The sequence below is a fragment of the Propithecus coquereli genome, unplaced genomic scaffold, assembly GCF_000956105.1.
Source record: "Propithecus coquereli isolate 6110/MARCELLA unplaced genomic scaffold, Pcoq_1.0 Scaffold482, whole genome shotgun sequence".
Classification (NCBI taxonomy): domain Eukaryota; kingdom Metazoa; phylum Chordata; class Mammalia; order Primates; family Indriidae; genus Propithecus; species Propithecus coquereli.
In genome coordinates, this window is record NW_012150641.1 from 197,266 (window position 1) to 222,657 (window position 25,392).

The following is a 25,392-nucleotide window of genomic DNA, read 5'->3' on the forward strand; positions in this document are numbered from 1 at the left end:
TCTTTTGCAGAGCAGAAATTTTTAATTTTAATGAAGTCCAGCTTATCAATTCTTTCTATCATGGATCACACCTTTGGGATTGTATCTAAAAACTCATCACCAAACCTTAGATCATCTAGATTTTCTCCTATGTTGTCTTCTAGGAGTTTTATAGTTTGCATTTTACATTTAGGTCTGTGATCCATTTTCAGTTAATTTTTGTGAAAGTGTAAGATCTGTGTCCAGATTCAGTTTTTTTTGCATATGGATGCCCAATTGTCTCAGCATCATTTATGAAGAAGACTATTTTCCATCAGATTGCCTTTGCTCCTTTATCAAAGATCAGTTTGACTGTATTTATGTGGGTCTACTTCTTGGCTTTCTATTCTGTTCCATTGATCTATTTGTTTATTCTTTCACCAACACCACAGTGTTCTGGTTACTGTAGCTTTACGGTAATTCTTGAAGTTGGGTTGTGTCACTTCTCCAACTTTGCTCTTCTTCAATATTGTGTTGCCTATCCTGAGTCTTTCCCCTCTCCTTACAAACTTTAGAATCAGTTTGTCAATCTCTACAGAATAACTTGCTGGGATTTTGATTGAGATTCATTAAATCTATAGATTAAATTGGGAAAAACTGACATCTTGACATTGAGTCTTCCTATTTATGAACATGAAATATCTCTCCGCTTACTTAGTTTTTCTTTGATTTCTTTCATCAGAGTTTTATAATTTTCTTCATACAGATCTTGCACAAAATATAATTGGTGATGATTATTATCATCATCTTCATTTTAGTACTGTTTGCCTGATAGGCCAATTTTAAACCATTCTAATTCTTTACCTTTCTAACCATAGAGCAAATATTTAAGTAGATTTTCAAAATGGGTAACTGCTCAAGATCCCCTGATAGTCAAACCAGACATCTTCAGTGGCACCTCCTATCCCTTCGTCCTGCAAGTATTGTTTTCTTCCCATCCATGTAAAAATTGTCTTGGAACCACCACCTTATGGAATTTACCACCAGACCTGAATGGTTAGGAACTAAAGCATCTGTAGGAGACTTAAGTGCCAAAGATGTGGGGCACACAAAGACAGCCAGCATCTTTACTGGAGAGGCACTTAGTTCCCAAGTGCTGAGAAGGTACGAAGTATCCGGAGCAGCAATTTTCCAGTAGTGTTCCCCGGAGCCCTTCGGTGGCATCTCAGGAGTCGGAACTGGCAGGGCTCTAAGCCTTGCTTGCCTTTAACCTAATCCACTTTGTTTTTATCTGTTTAATATACTGGAATTCCTCTCCTAACAATAATTTGAAAAACTACACTTGAAAAGCTACACTTCAATCTCCTGTAGAATTATTTCTAACTCTACTCTACCTATGTTATAGCTTCCCCCCCTTTCTATAGATCTCCTTAGAAGTTTGAATATTAAATGATTACATGATTAAGAAAACCCTGACATTTTCCCAGGAACACGGTGCAACATTTCAAAGTTTCTTCAGAATATCTGCTAAGTAGAAAAGTATCTATGCTTAGTTAGAGCCATCTGTTCTGCTATCAGAAATGAGATAGACAGGTGCAGAACCTAGCACAAGCTTTCAAATTCAAAGTTTAGTAGAAACAGCCCTGGTAACTTTCTGGGGTGATGGAAATAGCAGCACTTGTTATATAAAATTATCCTTTGAGGGTAGGCTTTTTATTTTGGGTTAAATATCAAACTTCTCACTGGTCTATTAACCAGAATTGTTAGGAATTTTGTAAATATAAATAACCAACTATTTCTAGGTCTTGTTCATGAGTTATCATGCCAGCTGAGGCTAAACTCTAAGATCTAGTTATCAGAGCAGAAAAAATTATATATATATAGTCTTACAGATCAAAGAGCATACTTCTCTTACCTATGGTGACTGGGCTGGAATCAATGTAGTTCCAAATGACAAAGCAACAGGCCCTATCCTTTGAAGAGATGAAGTAAAGTGTGGGTCTGATTCCCTAATTCGGGACACCTAGAATTGTCTTTGCCCTGAATGAAAATCAGAGATGAGAGCTTAGACAACTAGCCAATGCACCTTACAAATTTAGGTGTGGCCTGGGGTCCATCAGTGACTCTTTCTTTTTCCCACAGATTCTTTCTTAATTAAAGTCTGTGCTGCCAGTGGTGGGAGGAAAATGGCAGGCAGTGCAGACCACGACGGTCTCTACTCACCAAACTGAATTTGTCCTTTGCGGGCCCAGCATCCGCGAGCAGTTTAGTCCTTGGGTTCATTTTTAGAATATCTCCAGTTGTGGTGCCAAGGTAGAAAAAACTATCATCGCCAGCCATCTAGGGAAGAGGGAAAAAGAAACCTGAAGGTCTGTGTTTCCTCAGTGATGTTCATGAGCCCCTAATCAGGAATGGGATGAGCTTACTCTGAAACCTCATGAAGACTTACAAAGACATTTGTGGCTACTTCTATTTCCCCAGACTCCAAGATGGGTCAGTATGGTTCTAAGAGGCCACACAGAGAACTGGAGGAAATTAGCCTGTTCATTTCACTTGACGTCTATTTGGGTCTGATGTTAACATGGATACTTTGCCAGTTTTGACTCCTGACACCTCCAAAGGGGTCCTAGGATGAAGGTGTGCTCCTCCAAAGAGGATATACATTTCCTTTATCTGATATTTTCCAAAGTCTATAGTCATAAAATCACTATGCATTAAACGAGAGGAATAAGTCAATGGAGAATGAAGTTATATAGGTTGAGTATTCCTAATCTGAAAATTCAAAATCAAAATGCTCTGAAATCTGAAATCTTTTGAGCACCAACATAACACTCAAAGAAAATGCTCATTGGAGCATTTCAGATTTCAGATTTTTGGATTAGGGATGCTGTGCTGGTAAGTATAATGCAAATATTCCAAAATCTGAAAAGGTCAAAAATCTGAAACACTTCTGGTCCCCACACATTTTGGATAAGGGATATTCAACCTGCATGTATGAATCCACATTTAAAATATATTAATAATTTCTCTTTATGGAAGAGATTGCATTTCAACAATGAATTTCATTGCCAGAAATTTTATTTCCAGTGGCAAAAATAAAATCAGTGGCATAAAGATGCGCTGTGGGAGCTGAGTGCCACCTGGCTACACTGCTTTCCTCAGGTGAGGCAGGCCTTGAGAATCTGATGACAGTCTAGATCCCAGCAAAACAAGACCTACCTGCTGTGTCTAGCTGTGCAGGGGTGGGGAACCTGCGGCCCTGGGATTTGTTCTGTGAAGTTTGGATTCAGTTGAGGGGCTGCACTCGGGAATCCAGAGGGCCACATGTGGCCTTGAGGCCTCAGGTTCCTCACCCCTGCTGACAACTCCTAAGGGAGCTCCAGAGGTGAGACTCTACCTCACCTGTGCTTCCTCAATCTACCTGCCATATGTCCATGCCTCACCTTCCTATCTCCAGCCCAACGTATACACACACACACACACACACACACACACCTTGGTCAGTATTGTTAACAGGAGCACATATTAATAGTTACTTAAAATAATACCTGAAGTAATACTTACTCCAATACTCATGACTATTCTTTTTGTCTGTCCCGTTCGGCACTCTGTTGGCCAGATCTTTCTATTTGGAAGATCCAGTTCCCATACGCGAATAGTCCCACTATTAAAAAAAAAATCACAATCAGGGCCGGGCATGATGGCTCATGCCTGTAATCCCAGCACTTTGAGGAGGAGAAATGAGACAAAGCAACTAAAAGTTAAACAGAGTTAGCACCTAACACAGGACTTGACATATGGTTGGTATTTAATCAATGTATGTCAAATTAATCTGAATTCATAATTGTCTAAAAACATCAAGGTCAACATTACAGTCAAAGGCTTTAGCTAATATCTTAAGGCAGATAAGATTAATTTAAAAGTATATCAAGTTCAGTTTTCTTCTGTTTTTTCTTTAGCCCCTAAGAGTTATACACGTAGCAAATGCTCAATAAATATTTTGAATGTACTTTCCAAATTTAAAAAAAAAAAAGAGCTTTTCCATGGCTTTCCTGGTAATATCATCTGGATGCTGAAATACTGGAATTTGCAGGACATCTCATGGGGGTAAAATAATGGACTACATGAAATTGGGACAACGATGTAGAGCCCAGAATTTATAAGCACCATATCAGAGATCTTATTCAAGATAGTTAACTTTCTCAGCTATCAGTGTCAATGAAATTGAAGCAGATTTAGAATATAGATTGTCCAAAAAAATTTTTTGGTGTAGAATTCAACTTTTGACTCCCTCTTGGAGAAATGTTGTCCATGGCTATTACAATGGGCCAATGCCTGCAGCTTAAGCAGCTGCTGGGGAGCAGAGAGAGCCCCACAAAACAAAGGCTCAGTCAAACCACTCTGTAAACCTGAAAGGGGCTGAAGAGCTTCACAGTCACTGGTAGCCTCAGCAGATAGAGTAGGACATGGCCAGTTGCTTTAGCATTAAAGTGTTGTTCTAATCAGATTGCTTGGTAGGGGCTGGCTTTCAGGGTGGTCAGTTAGTTTCATGGCCCCTGAATGGATCCTTCCTCATAATTAGCCATGGAACAAATGGATGCTGCATGTCATGAGGAGGGGACAGGAAACAATATAGATGTAGAGCAGCACAGATTCTCTCCTCTGGCTGGAAAAGTAACCAACGATACGTACTTTTCACAGATGCGTGGCCACAGATGGGTTGAAAAAAACAATTTCACCCAACATATACTTCAACCCTGCATTTTCAGATTTCTCACCTTTGAACTGGTATACCACATAAAAGGGGGTGCAGTTTACTTGTTTAAACTTTCCTTCAAACTCCAAACAGGGCTCTGATTAATGAATCTGTAAATTAATTTATTCTCTTAGACAGGTGCTGGCCTCTGTTCAGACATTCAGCCAGGTCACCATTCGCTGGTGACCGACCGGAAATTATCTTCTATGGCTAATAGTCTAAGCATTTGAAACTTCCTGCCACAGTTAATTTGCAAACTATCATTTCATGAGACCTAAATCAAGATCAGATGCTAAGATACATCAACCAGTAAGTGAGTCTGTGCCACTGTGTAAATTATTTTGTGAGCACAGATCAGAGATAATGTGTTTCCAGTAACAAGAACTCAAGATGAGTTTAGCAAGTTAAGCAGAATCTTTTCAGTGGTAATCACAGAATTTTCAAATAACCATATTTAAAACATTGCTTTCAGCTAAAAGAACTTTTAATAACTACAAAATCATGAAAATTATGATATAAAGTATCCATCCAGGACTAAAGACATTTTCCCCCAGATCAGAATGACCATGTTTTCTGTACAAGAAAATACAGTGATTTATGAGTTCTGAGAACTCTGATGGCAGACACATACTTGCCAGCAGTCACAAACATCTCATCTCGGCACCTAGAGAAGACCACCGTGGTGGCATTCCCAACATTGAGGCCGGCCGCAGGACTGCCGCAGATGGCATCTCTCTTAGCTATGCTCCACACCACCACGCTGCCGAAACAAGACGGGTAAAAAAAACAATCAGGGAAAAGCAGGCTTTCAAAATAAGAAACAAATATTTTAGTGGTTCTGGAAAAAAAAAACAAAACAGGTTACTTACAAATGAACAACAAAATTACACTGACCGCCCTCCAGACATTTGTTCAATCACACTGGATATTAGAAGACAAACTTAAAAAGTTTTGAAGGAAAATGATTATGAGGCTAGCAACCAGTAAGCCCATCAATCTGATGCTAAAATAAAGACATTTTCAGATGTGCAAGGATTTAAAGTTTACCACCCATTTATCTGCTATAAAAATTTTCCTTGGGGAAGTATTCCAGTTTTTTAAAAAAGGAATGCAATGAAGAGGACAAGCTAAGGCAGTATTCTCAAACTTGAACATACATCTGAATCAGAATCAGAATTACTAAAACAGAGACTGCTACACCCCACTCCTAGAGTTTCTGATTCAGTACGTGGGATCTGAGGATCTGCTTTTCTTACAAGTCCAGGTGACATGAGTGCTGCAGGTCCAGGGACCACACTTTGAGAAGCGCTGCTTTAAGGCTACATTTCCTTCTTTCTGGGTGTAATCATACAACCTAGTCCTAAACTGAATAGTGTTTACGACTATTCGAAAATGCTGGGGAGAGGGTATTATGTTAAACGTTTGAATCAACATATTTCAAGAAAAAGAATAAAAATATTACAAACCTAGTTAATATAAAAACATGCCTACCTTTATTTCCTAACTTTTTACATACAGAATGTATTATGACAGGTGGTCTAAAATCAACGTACAACCAAGATCACTATGAATGGGAAAATAGGAGCCATAAATTCTTCTATTTTCTTAGTAAGAAACTGACAGATACCATGTAAAGTGGAAAAAATGAGAAATAAACCACTTAAAAAGTTGAAATGATAACTAGATGATGAACCAAAAATCAACCACTGTTAAAACCAAGCGCCTCATATCCAAGAGAAATGGAAACATCTGTCCACACAAACTCTTATACAGGAATGTTCATAACACCGTTGCTAATAATAGCTTAAAAGTAGAAAGACCCGAAAGTCCATCAACTGACTCACGGTTAAAGGAAATGTGGGATATACATACAATGGCATATTAGTTGACAATAAAAAATGAAGTACTGGTACATGCCACAAATGGATGAACTTTGAGAACATTATGCTAAGTGGAAGACGCCAGTCACAAAAGGCCATGTATTGTATGATTCCACATATGTGAAATGTCTAGAATAGGCAAATCTATAGAGATAGAAAGCAGATTAGTGGTTGCCTGGGGGTGGGAGAAGGAGGGATGGGGAGTGACTGCTAATGGGTAAGGGTGTTGAAAATGTTCTAAAATTCACTGTGGTAATGGTTATAAACTCTGTGAATGCACTAAAAACCACTCAACTGTACAGTTTAAATGGGTGGGTTTTATGGCATGTGAAATAAATCTCAATAAAGCTGTACAAAAAATTCAGGTGCCTGTGCAGAGTGGGACTCTGTGGTGAGGGAGAGGTGAGGGGTGGCATTGGGAAACTTATACTTTTGCATTTTGGATCCTTTTGCATAATAGGAAAACACAGTTTCTTTATAAACCATGGCCAGGTATAGCTTTAATTTTTCAAAAGCAAATTTAAATTTTAAAAATAAACAGAGGGCACGGATATAGAGAATTGATCAAATAGATTCTAGCGCATCTGTACAGTGGAATACCATGCAGTCATTGCAAAGAATGAGATATATTCTTATGAGTACCAATACAGGAGATATTCTTAGTGCAAAGTTAGTCAAAAATCAAGTTGTATTAGAACATAGCATAATAACATTAATACAAACAAGTTTCATAAATAGGTTACAAATATAGAAGTCTGTAGAATGTCCACTACAGTTGGCAGCTTCTCTCCTGTTTCCCCCCCTCTGTGTAGAAGCTAGGTGGTTTGGGTGGGATGGACCCCTCCTACACGTTCAGGTTGACCCCTGACTATGCAAAACCAATGAGCACAATCCCTCCTCCTCAGCACGGGACTAGTTCAGGCATAGGCACATTGCATTTTCCTAGGACAGCACGGTTTGTTTTCCTTTCTTTCTTTTGGCTTCTCAATATTCCCCACATTTTTGCAAGCAAATTTTAGATATCCTAAAATCAAGCGTTAAAATACAGAGGAAATTATCAGTTTGGCCAGATTTACCTTGGTTAAAGGGCCATGTTTGTCCCCCAAGGCCTAGTGTGGCAGGGGTAGGATGGGGCTGGCCTAATGGCCAAGCTCCAAGAATCTCTGGGGCCTGGGACTCAGGCATCAGGATTTTTAAAATTTTACCAGGTGATTCCAATGTGCACTTAAGGTTGAGAAAACTGCTTTCGGTTGAGCTAAGAATGTTAACAGGAGATTTCTTTATATGTTTCTTATCAAAAACTGTTCAGTGGTGACAGCCCAGGGAAGGTGTGAATACTTATGAATGTAGTAGAGGGGGAAATCTCATGAAAATTTTGTTGACTTTCTATGTTGTAAGAGAAAAACTGTCAATATATAACTATACGTAAGTATAAATTTCCTTTGTAATAAACCTGTGAAACTCAAACAAGAAAATATATGTAAAAGTATGAAGTATTAAATCTTACACAAACCTCAGGTGTTATTATTTTTCTTCTACAGATTATGTTCCTTTAACATTTACATAGAAATATGTACTGCATTATTTGTTATTCCTAATATAATGGTTTTAAATATGCGTTTTGTTTTCAATTTCATTTGTCTGTGTTCTATGCCTACCAAATTTGACTGTGAGTTAACTCAAGGGCAAAGGTCATGTCTCAGAAAGGCAAGTTGAAAATGCCACATCTGGAGTCGCGCTGCCAGGGTTTGTCTCCCAACTCTGCCGCTTACCAGCTGGTGACTTTAGTTCCTTATCTGTCATCTGGTATCAATAGCTTCTACCTCCTGGAGTTGTTGTGGGGCTTAAACTAGATAATGCAACTAAAATGTCCAGCACATGCTTGCCACATAGTAAGTGCTTAAAAAATGTAGCTGTTGTCTTTAATGATGATGATGATGTCAGTGATGATGATGATGTCTTTCTTTTACAGGAATGGATCTCGGATTTAGCTGGACATTAGAATCACCTGGGAAGCTTTTTTATTGATATATCATAGTTCTACATATTTTGGGGTACATGTGATATTTTGATATCTGTATGCAATGCATAATGATCAAATCAAGGTAATTGGGATATCTATCACCTCAAATACTTGGACACTCAAATACAGACGGGCCAATAGAGAACATTACAGGGGACAGGACACGGAACACTTCGGGAAATATGCTTGGCAGGAAATAAGTAAATATGTTTAATTCATTACCTTCCATCATCTGGGCCTCCTAGCGATACCAAGTACAAATCATTTGGCGAAAAGGCCAGAGCTTCGATTTTGCCCTTGTGAAGTGACAGTCGAGCAATCAGCTCCCTTTTCTTATAATCCCACAAAATGATATCTGCCTGGAGGCAAGAATACAATGTTAGATCATAGACAGGCTTTAAAAGAATCTGAGGAGATAGCTACCCTTTTTGGTGAAAAATTATCAGTAATGTCACTTTCCTTTTTTTTTTTTTGAGACATCAAGACAGAGTCTCGCTCTGTTGCCCAGACTGGAGTGTGGTGGCACCATCATAGCTCACTGTAGCCTCGAATTCCTGGGCTCAAGTGATCCTCATGCCTCAGCCTCCCAAGTACTTTGGACTATAGGCGTGCACCACCATGACCAGCTAATTTTTACATTTTTTTGTAGAGATGGGGGAGGGTGGGGGGACGGTCTCACTGTATTGCCCAGGCTGGTCTCCAATTCCTGGACTCAAGCAATACTCGGAGTGCTGGGATTACAGGCATGAGCCACTGTGCCTGGCCTAATGTCACTTTTCTAGAAATTAGATTATGTTTTAAAAACGTGACAACAACAAAATGGAAACAGTTTTAAGTAGGGACTTGTGTTGTGAGTAGTATCAGTCGCGAGCTGCAACCTCTAGTGTAAAAGCATCAGATTCCTTCACTCTCAGCCTGATAGAATGAAACGAGTTAAAAGAGAAGTCAAGAGGAAGAAGAAGGAAGGCTAAAGCACATGGCAGCACAGAGCTAACAACCTAGTGAGACAGTTCTTCTAGGGAGGCACCCCTAAATCTGTTCACAATGAGTTACTTTCACTTCATTCACCTTGAACCCCATGAATGTGACTTGTCCGGAGGCAATGTAATCTCCACCCGTGGAGATGGTCAGACAGGAGACGTTGTTCTCGTGACCATGCAGGAAATTCTGCTCATGGGTATTTATTGCCTGAATGAGGATCGTGCAACCCAGAGGATAAATCAGATGTTCCTGGTCAGGATGGCATTTGAGACCAGTGGGAACATGTCCTAAAAGAGAGAGATTAAAAGTAATAATAATCAGGTGCAGAAGGGCTGGTCATTTTTTATTTGAGTACAAAACACAACTCTTTTGAATAAGCCTTAGTTCAATTAAAATAGGTTGGTGGTAATAGGCAATTTTATTCCACTGACAGGAAGCTTGGTCTAGTACATGGCTTCTCGGACTTCAATGTGCACTAAAACCCCGAGGAATCCTGTTAAAAAGCAGATTCTGAGTTCAGGTCTGGGGTGGGGCTGAGATTCTGCATTTCTAACAAGCTCCCAAGTGATGCTGGTGCTGGTCCAGGAACCTCAGTTTGGACAACAAGGTCCTGGGGCCAATTCTTGTAGCCCAAGCACAGGGCGCATGCACGGCTTAGGGAGAATGTGAATCCACCCCCTCAGGCAAACATTTGGTAAAGATGAAAATTTGGCTTATTTTACCTAGCATAGCCTAATGTCCTCCAGGTTCATCCATGTTGTTGTAAATGACATAATTTCCATTTAAGGCTGAATAATATTACATTGTATTTATATGACACATTTTCTTCATCCATTCATCTGCTGATGGATGCTTAGATTGTTTCCATGTCTTGGCTGTTGTGAATAATGTTGCAATTAACACGGAGGTGCAAATATCTTTTCAAGATACTGATTTCATTTCTTCTGGATATATACCCCAGGTTGGATTGCTGGATCATGTGCAGTTCTATTTTTAATTTTTTGAGGAACCTCCATGCTGTTTTCCATAATGGCTGTACCAATTTACATTCCCACCAACGGTGCGCAAAGGTTCTCCTTTCTCCACATCCTCACCAACACTTGTTATCTTTTGTGTTTTTGATAATAGCCACTCTAAACAGGTGTGAGGTGATATTTCGGCAGGGTTTTGATGATGATTAGCGGTGTTGAGCAACTTTTTATATACCTGTTGGCCATTTGTATGTCTTCTTTTGAGAAACATCTATTCAAGTCCTTAGACCATTTTTTAATGAACCTAGAGGACATTATGCTAAGTGAAATAAGCCAGACACAGAAAGACAAATACTGCATTTTCTCACTTATATGTGGAATCTAAAAAAGCCAAACTTATAAAAGCAGAGAGTAGATGATGGTTGCCAGGGGCTGGTGGTGGGGGAAACGGGGAGGTGTTGGTCAAAAGGCACAGTGGTTCAGTTACGTAGGATGAGTGAGTTCTGGAGACCTAATGGGCAGCATGGTGACTACAGCTATATAATAATACTGCATTGCGTACTTGAAGTTTGCTAAGAGAGTTGATCTTAAGTGTTCCCGTCACACACAAGAAACGTAATTATGCGAGGCAAATATGTTAATTAGCTTGATTGTGGGAATCATTTCACAATGTATACATATATCAAAACATCATCTTATATACCGTAAGTCTATATAATTTTTATTTGCCAAGTATATCTCAATATAATCGAGAAAAACTTTTTTTAAAATTTGGGTTTCAGCTCTAAGTGACCCTAAGGCATGCTGAAGAGCCTGGGACCTTTCACAGTGAGACATCTTTGGTCAGGCAGAAACCATATTCCAAATATGTGCCAAAAACCATCTCGACAATTATAAACCCTTGTAATATGTTTTAATATGAAACAGACATAGATCCTCCCTTATTACTCATCTTTTGTCAGAATTTTTTTTGGTTAATCTTCATATTTATTTTACAACATAAACTTTAACGTCAGCTTGACGAGTTAAAAATCATGTTTGTACTTTCAGTGAGATTAACATAGGGATAAGGCAAAAAAGGAACGTGGAGACAGCCTGAGCACAGCCATCCTGGCTGATACCAGACCCTCACCACCCTGAACAAGGAGGTCGCCAGCAAGTCGCTGGCCCACGACCACTCGAGGTTGGATGGATTACAAACTGTTTGCACTTACCTTCCTGTGACAGCAGTTTATGATGAATCTTTATGGCCTGATCACAAGACAATGCTGGTCACATACAGGGTTTTTAAACATTTAAAAAAATGTTACTATGGTCCCATAAGGGGTCCCCTCCTACTAGAGAAAGGATCCCTATTCTGTCTGTGGAGTTAGATCTGTTGTCTGTCTCTGTCTCAAAGGATATAAAACCTTTTTATAGCTAGTTGGCTCGCTCTCAAATTCATTGCTTGTGAGAAGCCAAGAACCCACTTGGCCAGTTAGGTGGGCTTTCCCCCTTCCTTGAGGCACCCCCTGCATCATTCTTCTGGTGACCCAGATGGGACAAAGAGACACAACCCTCACACCTGAACCCCAAATTAAGACCATATGGCATTATTCAGAGGCCCACGGACAAGTGAATCTCCCTTTGTTTAGTTTGTTTTGATAACCTTGGTTCGTTTGGTTCTTTTGCCTTCTAAAGTCTCAGACTCTTTCCTTCTCACTGTAATTTCTGACCTGAGTGTTCCTCTCAATTTCGGACAAGTAAGGGAGGTGGCTGCGGGGCCTCTGACTTGACAGCCGGTTTGTATGTTCCCGTGGTCTGGGTGTCCCAGACTACTATTCCCTGGTCACATCTTTAGCACCTGCCCCACCAGTCCATCTCTTTCCAACTCTGTTCTTGGGACTTTCCTTCTGAATTGGAGCTGCGGTACCCAACCCCAGGGCTGGGGACTGGTACCAGTCCATGGCCTGTTAGGAACTGGGCGCACAGCAGGTGAGTGGCGGGCAAGTGAATGAAGTTTCTGTATTTACAGCCTCTCCCTATCGCTGGCATCACCTCCTGAGCTCCACCTCCCATCAGATCAGCCTTGGCATTAGATTCTCACAGGAGCCCAAATCCTATTGTAAACTGCGTGTGCGAGGGACCTAGTTTATGTGCTCCTTATGAGAGGCTAATGCCTGATGATCTGAGGCGGAGCTCAGGCGGTGATGCTAGCGCTGGGGAGCGGCTGCAAATACAGATTATCATTAGCAGAGAGGTTTGACTGCACAATAAATGTAATGTGCTTCAATCATCCTGAAACCATCTTCCCCGCATCCCCACCCTCATCCGTGGAAAAACTGTCTTCCATGAAACCAGTCCTTGGTGCCAAAAAGTTGGGGACTGCTGAATTAGAGGATATAAACTCATTTCATCCACATAACTATGGCTCCCCTGGTAATAGAGTGGCAGGGGGTTACCAAGCCGTAAAGATTCAAGTAGGTGGCAGACCTCAGGCAACCCCAGCCTTGGGAATTGGTGGGGATTTTCTCCTGCACCAAGCCAGAATCCGATAATTCACTTTTTTCTTTTACTTCCCCTCCTCAGTTTCTTGTATTTTGGATTGTGCCCCACCGACCTGTCTTGCTCTTTAGTCCATAAATGCATGCTTGTGCTTATTGTGTTGCTGCATTTATAATCTCTGCTTGGGCCATTTGGGCCATTGTTTCTATTTTGTGTAGGGCAGGGCACTTTCCTTGTTTACTTTGAAATTCTTTTTCTTTTTGTTTGGAGAATTTCTTTGTTGTGATGACTCCGTGATGCCAGAGCCACGTTGTTTCGGTGACCCCAATTTGGAGGCTGAAACAAGCCCTTTGGGGACACATTTGACTGAAACAGGCCACACGCCGCCCCCTGTGGGTGATCCAGGGTTTTCGGCATTTGGAAAAGGGCTCCTCATTGATTAGCTTAACCCTGGATCAGAGATGGGTAATTGCATTAGCAGCTGGTCCTGAATTTGTCTCATTCTTTCTGAAGACCAAGCCACCCTGTGCCCTCGGTCAGCATTTTTCCTGCTGCCTCTGTCATACTAATTTCCAAGGACCTATCTTTACCTGCCCTGAAGGTGAGATGTATCATTTTCCCCAGCAGCCGGCCAGTTACCATTCCTTGGGTTGTTTGCTTCACCACTGTGAGGAAAGCCACTGGGACAATTGGCAACAAATAGTTTTACTTTTGCTATATTACTATCACTACATGGATCAGTGGCACGCAGCTAGACTCTAAAGCTCCAGCTTTATCTTGGTTTCCTTTTTTTTTTTTTTTTTTGAGACAGAGTCTCGCTTTGTTGCCGGGGCTAGAGTGAGTGCTGTGGCATCAGCCTAGCTCACAGCAACCTCAAACTCATGGGCTCAAGCAATCCAACTGCCTCAGCCTCCCGAATAGCTGGGACTACGGGAATACGCCACCATGCCTGGCTAATTTTTTCTATATATTTTTAGTTGTCCAGCTAATTTCTTTCTATTTTTAGTAGAGACAGGGTCTCGCTCTTGCTCAGGCTGGTCTCGAACTCCTGAGCTCAAGCAATCCTCCCGCCTCGGCCTCCCAGAGTGCTAGGATTACAGGCTTGAGCCACCACGCCCGGCCTATCTTGGTTTCTTAAGTGAGATGGGTCTGTAATTCGTTTGACTTGCTTGGGATCTCAAAAACCTCTCTGTTATCTGTCTCTGTCTCAATAAGCTTTCTGGCACTAGTCGGCTCACTCTCAAATTCTTTCCAGTGGGAAGCCAAGAACCCACTTGGTGAGTTCAGGGGGCTTTCCCCCCTTCATTGGGGCACCCCCTGCATCAAGATGGTATCAAATGTATAGATTAATTTAAGAATAATTTTTATAATAATATATCTCCTTTCTAAAAACAGAGTATGTTTCCCCAAGTCTTTCCTTTTATGTCTTCTGGTGGTATTTTCAATTTTTCTTCATAAATATCTCACACATTTCTTATTACATTTATTTCTGTCTTTGTTTGTTTTAAGAAAGTGTCTTGCTATGTTTCCCAGGCTGGTCTTGAACTCCTGGGCTCAAGAGATCCTCCTGTCTCAGCCTCCTGAGTAGCTGGGATTACGGGTGCGTGCCACTATGACTGACATATTCTCCAGTTGTTATTTCCTTCCCCATAAAAAAAGTCATAAATATTTATTAACATAGTCTTCTGATTTTTTAAATGAATTATTCTTTTATATTTAACTCCTCTGGAATTTATTTTGGTACATTATGTGATTTCTGTAGCTAAATGGATATTTTTGCTCAAATGGCCAAATGTAGTTATTGAATATATGATTCATTTTAATTGTGAGCATTCCTTTTTTATGCAGTAAATCCTTATAATACCAAGGTTTGTGTCTTAGGGGCAATCTATTCCTTCTAAAAATATATTTATTTTTTCCAGCTGCAGACTCCCTATAAACAATCATATGGGCCGGGCGCGGTGGCTCACGCCTGTAATCCTAGCTCTCTGGGAGGCCGAGGCGGGCGGATTGTTTGAGCTCAGGAGTTCGAAACCAGCCTGAGCAAGAGCAAGACCCCTGTCTCTACTAAAATTAGAAAAAAATTAATTGGACAACTAAAAATATGTAGAAAAAATTAGCTGGGCATGGTGGCGCATGCCTGTAGTCCCAGCTACTCAGGAGGCTGAGGCAGGAGGATAGCTTGAGCCCAGGAGTTTGAGGTTGCTGTGAACTAGGATGACACCACGGCACTCTAGCCGGGGCAACACAGTGAGACTCTGTCAAAAAAAAAAAAAAAAAAAAGCAATCATATGGCTGCTCATATGGAAAAAGTAAAATTAGATCCCTACTACACACCATACACAATACCAGATCAAAGACCTAAATGTGAAAAACAAGACAATGTATACACGAGGTATAAGAAGTGACTTTCTAACCATGACACAAGATCATTAGAGAAAAAGGTGATATATTTATCCAGTTGTGTTAAAAATTAAAAATTGCTAATGACAGGAGACAGAATGAAAAGAAAAATTCAAACTAGGAGAAGATATTTACGATGCACACAATAGACAAAGGATTATCTCTATAATATGCAAAGAACTCCTACAAAGCAATAAGAAAAGCACAAATGTCCAAATAGAAAAATGAGCAAAGGATATGAATGGGCAACTTATGGTGAAGGAAATTCAAAAGCCAATAAACATACAAAGAAGTATGTAACTTCACAAGCAACCAGGGAAATGTAAATTATATCCCGAGAGATACTATGTCATAGCCACCATAACAGCTAAAGTTAAGAAGGCCAACAGTACCAGGTATTGGTGATAATGTAGAATAAAGAGAACATCATACACTGCTTGGTGGGAGGGTAAACTGGTAGAATCACTTTGAAAAACAATGTGTCTATATTGATGATGGTCGAACATGCACATACCCTAGGACCCAGCTATTCTACTCTTAGGTATATAACCTGCCCAGAGATAACCTTGTTAACATGTAGGTGTGTATTTCTTCAGATTTATTTTCTTTGCATTTAATAACTAGTGTTCTTAGCTGCAGACAAGAAGGGTTAACTCTGACTAAATTTAGCAGAAAAAGATATTTCATGGAAGGAATACAAATAGCTTACAGAATCGATAGAAAGTAAATCACACTTGAAAAATGGATAGGATTAATGAGAAGGCAAGACCAAATGACAAGAACCAAGGACCTCTCATTGCCACACTGCTCAATGTTCAGTGTTATGGTCAGTGGACTCCACTGCACTCTGCTCCTTTGCATCAGTTCCTTAAGAATGAAACTTCTCTGTGGAGACATCTGATTGGCTGAGCCTATGATGTCACATCTCTCTCAATTGGCTGCCAAGGAGTTAGGAAAGGAAATACCTGTCCGTTTCAGGCTCTCACCAAAGGCAATGGAACCAACTCCTACCTATCCTGGGATTCTCTTCAAATTAGAATGATATTCAGATAGTGAGTAGCTAAAACAATACATGTCCACTATAATGAATATTCTCTCTTCCTCCCTCTCAAACACACACACCCACACTCACATACTTTACTTAAACTATAATAGGCTCATATCATACATACTGTTAGGCAAATTGCATTTTACACTTAATATACCTTTGACATCTTTCCTTGTTATTCCATATAGATCTATCTCATTTTTCTTAAGGGTTATACAGTATTTAATTGTACAAAAGGATTATAATTTTAAAAAATAATTTATTGGGATGAAATTCACATACTGTAAAATTAGCCATTTTAATGTGAACAATTTAGTGGCATTTAGTAAGTACATTCACAATATTGTACAACTACCACCTCTATCCCCAGTTTTGAAACATTTCTGGACTATAATTTTTTAAACTAATTTCTTACCAAGGGACATTTGGGTTGTTTCCTCCAATATTTGGGATATTATAGACAATATCCCAGTGAACCTTATTGTACATAAATCTTCTGAAAACTTGAATAAGTGATTCAAGTTCTTAAAAGCTCAAAGATCATCTTCATTGAAAATTATAATAAATACTACAAAACTGGTATTCAAAAGGTTGTAAAATTTACACTGGGAATAGTAATTGGAAACCATTTCTTATTTTCACCTTACTATTATCCATATTTTTAGCCTTTGCCAATTTGAAACGGAAAAAAGTGAATTGCTTTAATAGCATTTTTAAGCTTTTTGAGCTAACAGCCATTTATATTTCTTTCATTTATATTTCTTTGCCCATTATCTATTCCCAGGATCTGTTTTTTATAAAGGGAGTAAACATTTTAGGCTTTGTGGGCCATATGGTCTCTTTTGCAGCTACTTATCTTTGCTATTGTAGTGTAAAGGCAGCCACAGATAATACATAAATAAATGGGCAGGGCTGGGTTACAATAAAACTTTATTTACAAAAAGAGGTAGTGGGCCAATTTTGGCCCACTGGCTATAGTTTGCAGACTCCAGATCTATTATGTTGTAATTGCTGTTTTTAGTATATAAGAGATCTTTGCATACTGTAATAGGAATGTTATGGGCTATCTGCTCCAGTCAATTGATGTATATGACCAAACTCTTAATAACTATAGCTTTTTGAAATGTTTTCATATTCAACACAACTATCTTCAGTTTGCTTAAATGGTAAATTTTTGCCAAAACACAATACCTAGAAGTGTCAAGTACAGTTACATATTGACACCTTCAAGTTAAAATTCAACTTTAATAATGTAACACTACAGTGAGTTCTAGTGTCACAATGATAAAAGGGGCCTTGCTTTTGCTTCCAATTTGTTTCCATGTGAAATTTAAACTCAATTACCTGGTATTTAAGGCCTCTGAAATCTAATCCCAGGCTTTCTTTCCTGTGTTATTCTGCCAGTCCCTGAACTGAAGCCACATCAAGCTATTTGCCATTCACCAATAAGACCCCACACTCCTCACTTTTCCTTCTTTGTTCCCTTACTTCTGTTACCTGGAATATTCTGCCCTCAGTGTTCACCAACTGATTTCTACCCAATTTTTAAGACTACTTGAATTTAAAGGAGGTCAATTCTTTGAATCCTAGAATAGAATCTTTTCTCCTAAACTTTCATAAAGGTTTCCCTCTTTTCTTTTCTGAGAGTTAGTATAGCTTTTTTACGTAAACGTTTTTCACTGAAGATAAAATACAGAAAACTCAATAACTTTTTACCAAGTAAACACACCCAGATCAAGAAGTAGAACATTAATTACCACAACCCAGATGTCTCTGATGTGCATTTTCCCAGTCTATATCTCCCAAAAGGTAGTCACTGTTCTGACTTCTATTCCTGTAGATTAATTTCCCTCATTTTAGAACTTCATATGAATAGAATAAAACAATATGTACTCTTTTGTGTCTGGATTTTTCCATTCAACATTATGTTTGTGAGATCCATGCATGTTGCTGTATATAGTAATAGTTCATTCTTTTAATTGCTGCAGAGTAGTCTATTGTATGAATACTATATACTACACTTGATTTGTCCTTTGTACTTTCTACAGACATTTTGGTTGTTTCTAATTTTTAGCTATTATAAATAATGCCATTATAAATATTCCTATACATGTTTTTTGTATATATTTCTGATGCATATATGATATAGCATTTGGAGGATACATCAAAAATCCTTAGAATGTACTTAGAATTTATCCTAAGGAAAAAAGTTAAAGAGCTAAAATATTTAGCTATGTAGATGTTCCTTGTAGAATTTTAAAATAAATGCAAAAAAATGGAAATTATGGTAAATTCTTACTAACGGGGCATTATTTAAATAAATTATGGCACATCTATGCAATAGAATATTAAATATTACAACTATGGCATAGAGTATATGTTTTTATTTTATTATTTCTTTTTTAGAGATAGGGTTATTTTATTATTTCTTATATTTATCTCAAGGGAAAGAGTTACATGGCATACTGTTAAGTGAAAAGTCTGGTTATAAGAGAATATATACAGCATGAATCCACTTTTATTTTTAAAAAACATATTTATATGTATGTAAGTATATATTCAAACACAGCACACCAAAAATTTAACAATATCTTTTAAAAAATGTAATGATGGCCGATTTTTCTTTTGGTTTTACTATATTTTTTCAGTTTTCTAAACTCTTCTTAAGCATGGTTATGAATTTATCCCTGTATTCTCAGCCCATAGCATGCTATTTGGCATATAGTGGTTCTAAATAAATGTGTATTTGACTATATGAAAGAATATAAATTATCACAAAGCCAACAAGGTAAAAACAATTTGATCAATTTGGGCCATTTTAAAAGGCAAAGAATTAGAATTGCCATGGAAGACATCAAGATGTAATTTATCGTTTATTTGCCCTTAGAACTCTTCAAAACAGCATGAATTCAGTTGCAGAACTCTATGTGTGCAGCTCTACACTGGCTCAACAGTGACTCTTTGCAACTCATGGCAGGCCACGCAATTCCTTTGCCAATGATCTTGTAACCAGCTCTAACGGTGGCTGATATCTCAGATGTAAAGTGCCCACTTTCTGTCAAGGACTGTTAAAGTATTAATAAAAGGAAGAGTCAAGAGCCGAGTCCTAGAATGAATGTGCTTAAAACTTTAAGTAGTCAGTGATTGTTTTGCTTCTACATTACTACAATTTTAAAGCTTTCAGGCATTGCATCACATTTTTTAAAAAGTTTGCTTTTTCTATTTTTCTCATCCTTCAAAAAAAAAAAAAAAACCAAAAACAAAAGCAAAAAAGCCAAGATAAACAAATCTCCAGCATTTTTCCCCCTTAACGTTGAAAACAATAGGCAGTCACAAGATTTGAGCAGAGCGACCTGGCCCCTCCTCTGATCAAAACATCTCTCCCCTTAGGTCCCCCTGGCGTCCCCTTCTCCTCCAGTCCTGGTCTGACACCCTCATCATTTAGAATCCTTCCTTCGCTTAGAGAACCAAGATCATCCTCTAAAGCGGTTGTTCAAACACACGTTCCCTTCTTAACCCTTTCTCATTCGTACATCAGCTGGGATTTCAGAAGATTTATTATTAATAATTGGTCCCAGGTGCCAATGCAGACAGCATCTGGCGGTTACGGAGGGGCCAAGGGCTTTGCGGGATGCACGGGGCTCACAGCCAGGGAGGGATGACCTAGCGGGAGAAGGGCTACAAACATTTTTACTCAGCCGTCCGGTCCGGGGAGGAGGCATTTGGTCTCTTTTAGGTGCTGACGCTTGTCTGAGCTGGTAAAATCCATCCCACTGCCTGAGGGAGGAAGTGACTCTCCAAGGCCTTGGGGAGGGAGAGGCTGTGCTGGTCGCTCTGTGCTTGGCCCCCGGCCAGAGCTGTTACCATTGTCCCACACTGCCTTTCAGGTGCCAGCCGGTGTCTCACTGTCCCTGTTTGCACTGCACGACCTGGGGGTTCCTAAACCAGCCAGCCCAGAAATGCTTGAGGTCTCACCATTGAAGCCGATCACGGCGTCAAGTTCCAGTTCGGCCACCTGGGCCTCGGGCGAAATTTGGTTATCCATCCTTGCGAGACTCGGCTCCCTCGCCTCTCAGAGCGGGAGACCGCGTCTGCTGGTCGCTATGGTAACGCCCTGCGCATGCGTGCCAGATCCACTCCTGCACAGAAACCCCGCGAACGGAGCTTGAGTTTGTTTGCACTCTTGCAAAGGAGAGGAGGACTGCATTTTGCTGTTTCTCTGGAAATCTAGGGGATGGCACGAAATGCACAGAACTATTAATAATTCTTCCATCCCCTCTTCCAATGAGTCTGTGACTTTTTGGTAACTATCTAATCAAGCACCTAATGAATGGCATTTTAAATATACGTAATCAAGCACGAAGGAAGGGTTGGTAGGAAGGCTGCTATAAAATAATGTACAATTGATACTTATTTGGGCCCCTGTTTGAAGCAGTATAACAAAATCTTAAAGATTTTTAAAAAGGTTTATTGAGGTATAATTTACATATCATAAAATTCACTTAAAGCGAGTTTTAGTAAGTTTATAAACTTAGTAAGTGTGCAACTATGACCGCGATCGAGTTTGTTCGTTTCGTTTTGTTTTGTTTTTGAAGCAGGATAAAATTTTAGGTAACTGCTAGAGGGAGGTCTTGCAGCGCTCTCAGCTTACTGGGAAAATACTTAGATTCTATTCTACAACGATTTTATTTTAATTGCACCCATCAGTTCGCGTCTCCTAGTTGGAGCAGATTGCTCCCATCTACCGTCCCCCAAAGGAGCACTTTCCTTCATCTGTCATGGTTCTTAGGCCCCAATTATTCACTTTGCAAACTCTAGGCCCGGGTCGCGCACGGGCCTAACTGCGGGGAGTGAGCCGCGCGGGCCGCCGTAGTCAGCTGCTGCGAGCAGGAAGTGTCCGAGTATCGGGCGGCGTCTGCACGATGGCACCGGACCCCTGGTGAGCCGCGGGTGAGGGCGGCAGAGTACGGAGGGACCTTCGGGGAGCCTGGGCTTCCGGGGAGCGGGCGATCCCTTAGCATTGCCGCTGGGGGCCTTTCGAGATGAGGGGAGGGGCAGCGCGACCCTTCCTTGCTGAGGGGAATTTAGCCACATCCCGCCACCCTTGGTCCTTGCCGGGGTGGCCCGGGAAGGAGACTGGGTGGACTGCTGGGGAGCTGAGGACTTGAGCCGAATCTCTGAATATTCCTGGGCTCCGTCTCGCCGGGGGCATTTCCCGCCCATCCTGATTGTGGAGCTGCTGGTGCAGGCTTCCCTGGACTCGTGTAAAAGTGAAGTAGAGATAACCTTTTTGTGGAATGTCAGTCCATCCGGTCAACCCCCTTATTTCGCAGATGGAAAAACTGAGGTTCAGAATCCATGGTCACCAACCAGTTAGTAACCATTTGGGGCTAGACCTCGATCTTGTGGGCCCTTCAAAACACTTGTAGGAATATGAGAGGGAAATTATGCACTTGTTTATAAGGCATTTCACCCTTTCTTGAGTTAATATGAGGACTCTTTCTTTAGCAGAAACTTCTCTAGTAAAACAGTACCTGATAAGGGTCATTATCAGCAATTAAGTCCCGAGGACTGAATGATGAAAGATGAGTTCTTATCCCAAGAAACATAATGCTGTAAGACTTGACCTTTCTGTTTAATAACTTAAAACATAGCTCTATAAAGCTCTTATTGGAGTATGTGTCTTATGTTGGTATTTCTAATATAGTTGATAATTATTTAAGTTGCTGACAGCCTAGATGTTAGAAGAATGGGTTTCAAGATCAAAGTCAGATTTACCTGAAATCCGGGTTATTTAGCCAGTTGCTTAATTTAATGCTGACTTTTTTTTCTGCCTAATTTTAAGAGTTGTATACATCTCCTGATAGAAAATTTAGGGAATATTGAATATTTGCTGAGAAGAAAATAAATAGCATCTTTAACTTCATCATTTGGAAAATAGCCATTACTGATTTTTTACAATGGATTTATTGCTTTAATCTGTATTTTATATATATTTATTCACAAAACAGGGAGCATTTCTCCATGTCATTGAACATTCTTTGAAAACATAATTTTCTTACGTGGTATAGTAGTGCACCATATGAATGACCATAATTTTATTTTTATTTTTCTCTTCTGTATTAGATTTTTGTTTGTTTTGATGTTTTTGTTTTTGTTTTTACTATTGCAAAAGCAGTCCCTTTGTTCCATCTCTTATTTCCTAGGGATCCATTCCTAGAAGTAAAACTGTTTGGTTCAAGGGTATGAACATTTTTAAGGCCTTTGATACATACTCCTATTCCTAAATTGCCCTCCACCTCTTGGAACCTAACTCCCTCAATATGCACAAAAAGTAGGAAATAAAGCTCAGAGATAAGGACCGGTTATCCATTTAGATTGGTGGAAGCTATCACTGGACTCCAAGCCTCTTCCACAGTTAATGTTTACAAAGCCTTTGTACCTTTTTCTGTTACTCTCAATTAGTTTGACTAAACGGCTTTCTCGTTAGACTGTTGAAAGTGAAACAGTGGGGGGACTCTGCTGTATTCCCATTAGCTACCTTACAAAGTGGGTTGCTGATTAGGAGGGTAAAAAGGAGTATGGGATGGGATTTTGAAAAACCTGTAAGAACAGATTGGAGTACAGCTTTGCCTTTGTACCGCTGAAACTCATAGGTCACTGATGCCTCCCTCCTGGGTTGTGTTCTGATGTTTAGGACTGGAATATAGTAGTTACTATTTTAATGGCCTATCAAAGCAAGCGATGAGCTCATTGTTTAATAGAAGTAACAAGTGATTACTTTACTGTCCACTCCCTACTGTCTGAATAAGAGGCCTGCTTTAACCTCATGGTCAGCCCAATATGTCACCTCATGGTTACACCCCACATTTGGCAGAAGGGCTAGCATACTATATTTATTGATTGTCATATATATGGGCTGGGGACCGCAGTGCCAGACCTCAGCTCCTCTTTTCACAGAGGAAAAAAGGTAAAATGTGGCGAAGCTGGATCTAGGACCCAATTTTCCTTAATAGCCTCCTATTTTCTTGATTCTATGTTGTCTTTTATCACCTGCTTTTTCCATACACACATATACATGAATATATATATGAATGATGGATATATGATATATATGAATATATGTATATGATATATACATGAATGGTACTACTTTGGAGTATAGTGGTTGGTGGTTCAGGATCCTTCTTCATAGGATCCTAATAAAGTTTACAATGTGAAGCTCTTAGCAAGGAACCTGGCACAGGTCAGGTACTGGGCTGCTAGCTGTTGCTATAATTATTATAGTAGATTCCTAAGGAAGTGATTGGAGCATTTTACTTCATTCAGAAAAACACTTATCAAGTTCCCTCAGTGTACAAGTGATACGTGGGAGTTAGAAGATTTTTAAAAATGTATTGTTTATTTACTTAAGCAAACATTGGGGCATTAGGACCAACAGTGATTTTCAGTATTTTGTAATGGACAGTCCTGGAAAATGTTGGTCTGGTACAGCAGAGTCCCTGCTTTTTAGGAGCAGACTGTCTAGTAGGAGAAATGAAATGAGTATGCATGTTTAAGTATTTTCTGCAAAACAGAAAGAAGGTAAAAATGCTGTGAGAGAAGGAAAACATAAGGGGCTATTGTGAGTTCATGGTGAATCCTTCAAAGCCATGAGAGATAAGTAGAAACTCAATAAATGTTTTGAGAGAATTCTGGCAAGCTTAGATGTCGGGATGCTGTGTGTCCTTTGTCCCCAGAGCTCTCCCCCAGGTACTTGCATGGCTAGCTTCTTCACCTTGCCTCAGTGTCCCCTGATCCTTAATGGCATCCCTGCACCACTCTCTGTCCCTTTATCCTGCTTCGCTTCTCTTCTTAGCACATAGCAACACCTGATATACTATGTATTTATTTGTTTTTTGCCTTTCTTTCTTCAATAAAATGTGAGCTCCTTGAAAGCAGGACCCTTTGTCCATTTTATTCCCTGCTGTATTCTCCAGTGACTGGAACAGTGCTTAGCACAGGGGGTCTTCCAAATGCTTTATCACTGGCAGAAGAGCAAAGTGGTTAAGAGCCCAAGCTCTGGAGCCAGACAGCTTTGGTTTGCAGCTGGCAGTACCACTTGGGCAAATCACTTTACCTCTTCGTGCCTCATTTTCTGATGTGTGAGGTGGAGACAGTAAGGGTACCCACCTCAAAGCATCCTCGTGTGGATTAACTGAGTTATTACAAATGAAGCATTCAGAATAGTGCCTAGCACATAGTAAGTACAGTTCAACCCACATTGCTATTACTGGTGCTGTTATTATCTTCCCTTCCTGTTTGAATTTGTGACTAGAAGAAAAAACTTAGACAATGCAGTCATTTTTTTAAACAACCTTAGACATTTTTCTCTTTTTATTACTTTGTTGCAGGTTCTCCACATATGATTCTACTTGTCAAATTGCCCAGGAGATTGCTGAGAAAATTCAACAACGAAACCAGTATGAAAGAAAAGGTGAAAAGACAACCAAGGTAATACTAGGAGAGACTTAGTACTTAAAATGATTTGTTTGAGCGTGGAGGTCTGAAAACGTTCATATATCTAAGACTCTATGTGCATGTGTGTAGGGTTCTATCTGCTTACATATGTTGAATTGATATTACAACCAACCAGTTAGTAGTTATTTAATCATTGATACTAAATGAAGCATAACATATATTTAATTTCTCCTGTTTTACCTTAAACATTTCTGACAGTTTTATAGTCTAGTTCAAGGGTTAGTAAGCTTCCTCCAGATAGTAAATCTTTTAGGCTTCGCAGACCAAGAGACAGTGTCTTCAATTCTTTTGAATATCCACTCTCACCAAAAGGATAATAGTGTTTTTTATATTTTATACTTAAAAATGTAAAAACCATCTTTAGGTGT

At 39.7% G+C, this 25,392-nt stretch overlaps 2 protein-coding genes across 2 annotated transcripts in view; one reads left to right on the forward strand and one right to left on the reverse strand.

Annotated features, from left to right (window-relative positions):
• CFAP52 (cilia and flagella associated protein 52) overlaps positions 1 to 20,549 on the reverse strand; it is a 61,258-nt gene extending 40,709 nt beyond the window's left edge. Inside the window, exons 1-7 of the mRNA XM_012655600.1 lie at positions 20,480 to 20,549; positions 9,686 to 9,885; positions 8,840 to 8,976; positions 5,346 to 5,474; positions 3,523 to 3,622; positions 2,182 to 2,298; positions 1,849 to 1,931 (exon numbers count right to left, since the gene is read on the reverse strand). Of these exons, the coding sequence (XP_012511054.1) occupies positions 1,849 to 1,931; positions 2,182 to 2,298; positions 3,523 to 3,622; positions 5,346 to 5,474; positions 8,840 to 8,976; positions 9,686 to 9,885; positions 20,480 to 20,549 (836 nt within the window). The remainder of the gene's footprint in view (positions 1 to 1,848; positions 1,932 to 2,181; positions 2,299 to 3,522; positions 3,623 to 5,345; positions 5,475 to 8,839; positions 8,977 to 9,685; positions 9,886 to 20,479) is intronic.
• A 733-nt stretch (positions 20,550 to 21,282) lies between these two features.
• STX8 (syntaxin 8) overlaps positions 21,283 to 25,392 on the forward strand; it is a 261,397-nt gene continuing 257,287 nt past the window's right edge. Inside the window, exons 1-2 of the mRNA XM_012655606.1 lie at positions 21,283 to 21,443; positions 24,898 to 24,997. Of these exons, the coding sequence (XP_012511060.1) occupies positions 21,427 to 21,443; positions 24,898 to 24,997 (117 nt within the window). The 5' untranslated portion in view covers positions 21,283 to 21,426. The remainder of the gene's footprint in view (positions 21,444 to 24,897; positions 24,998 to 25,392) is intronic.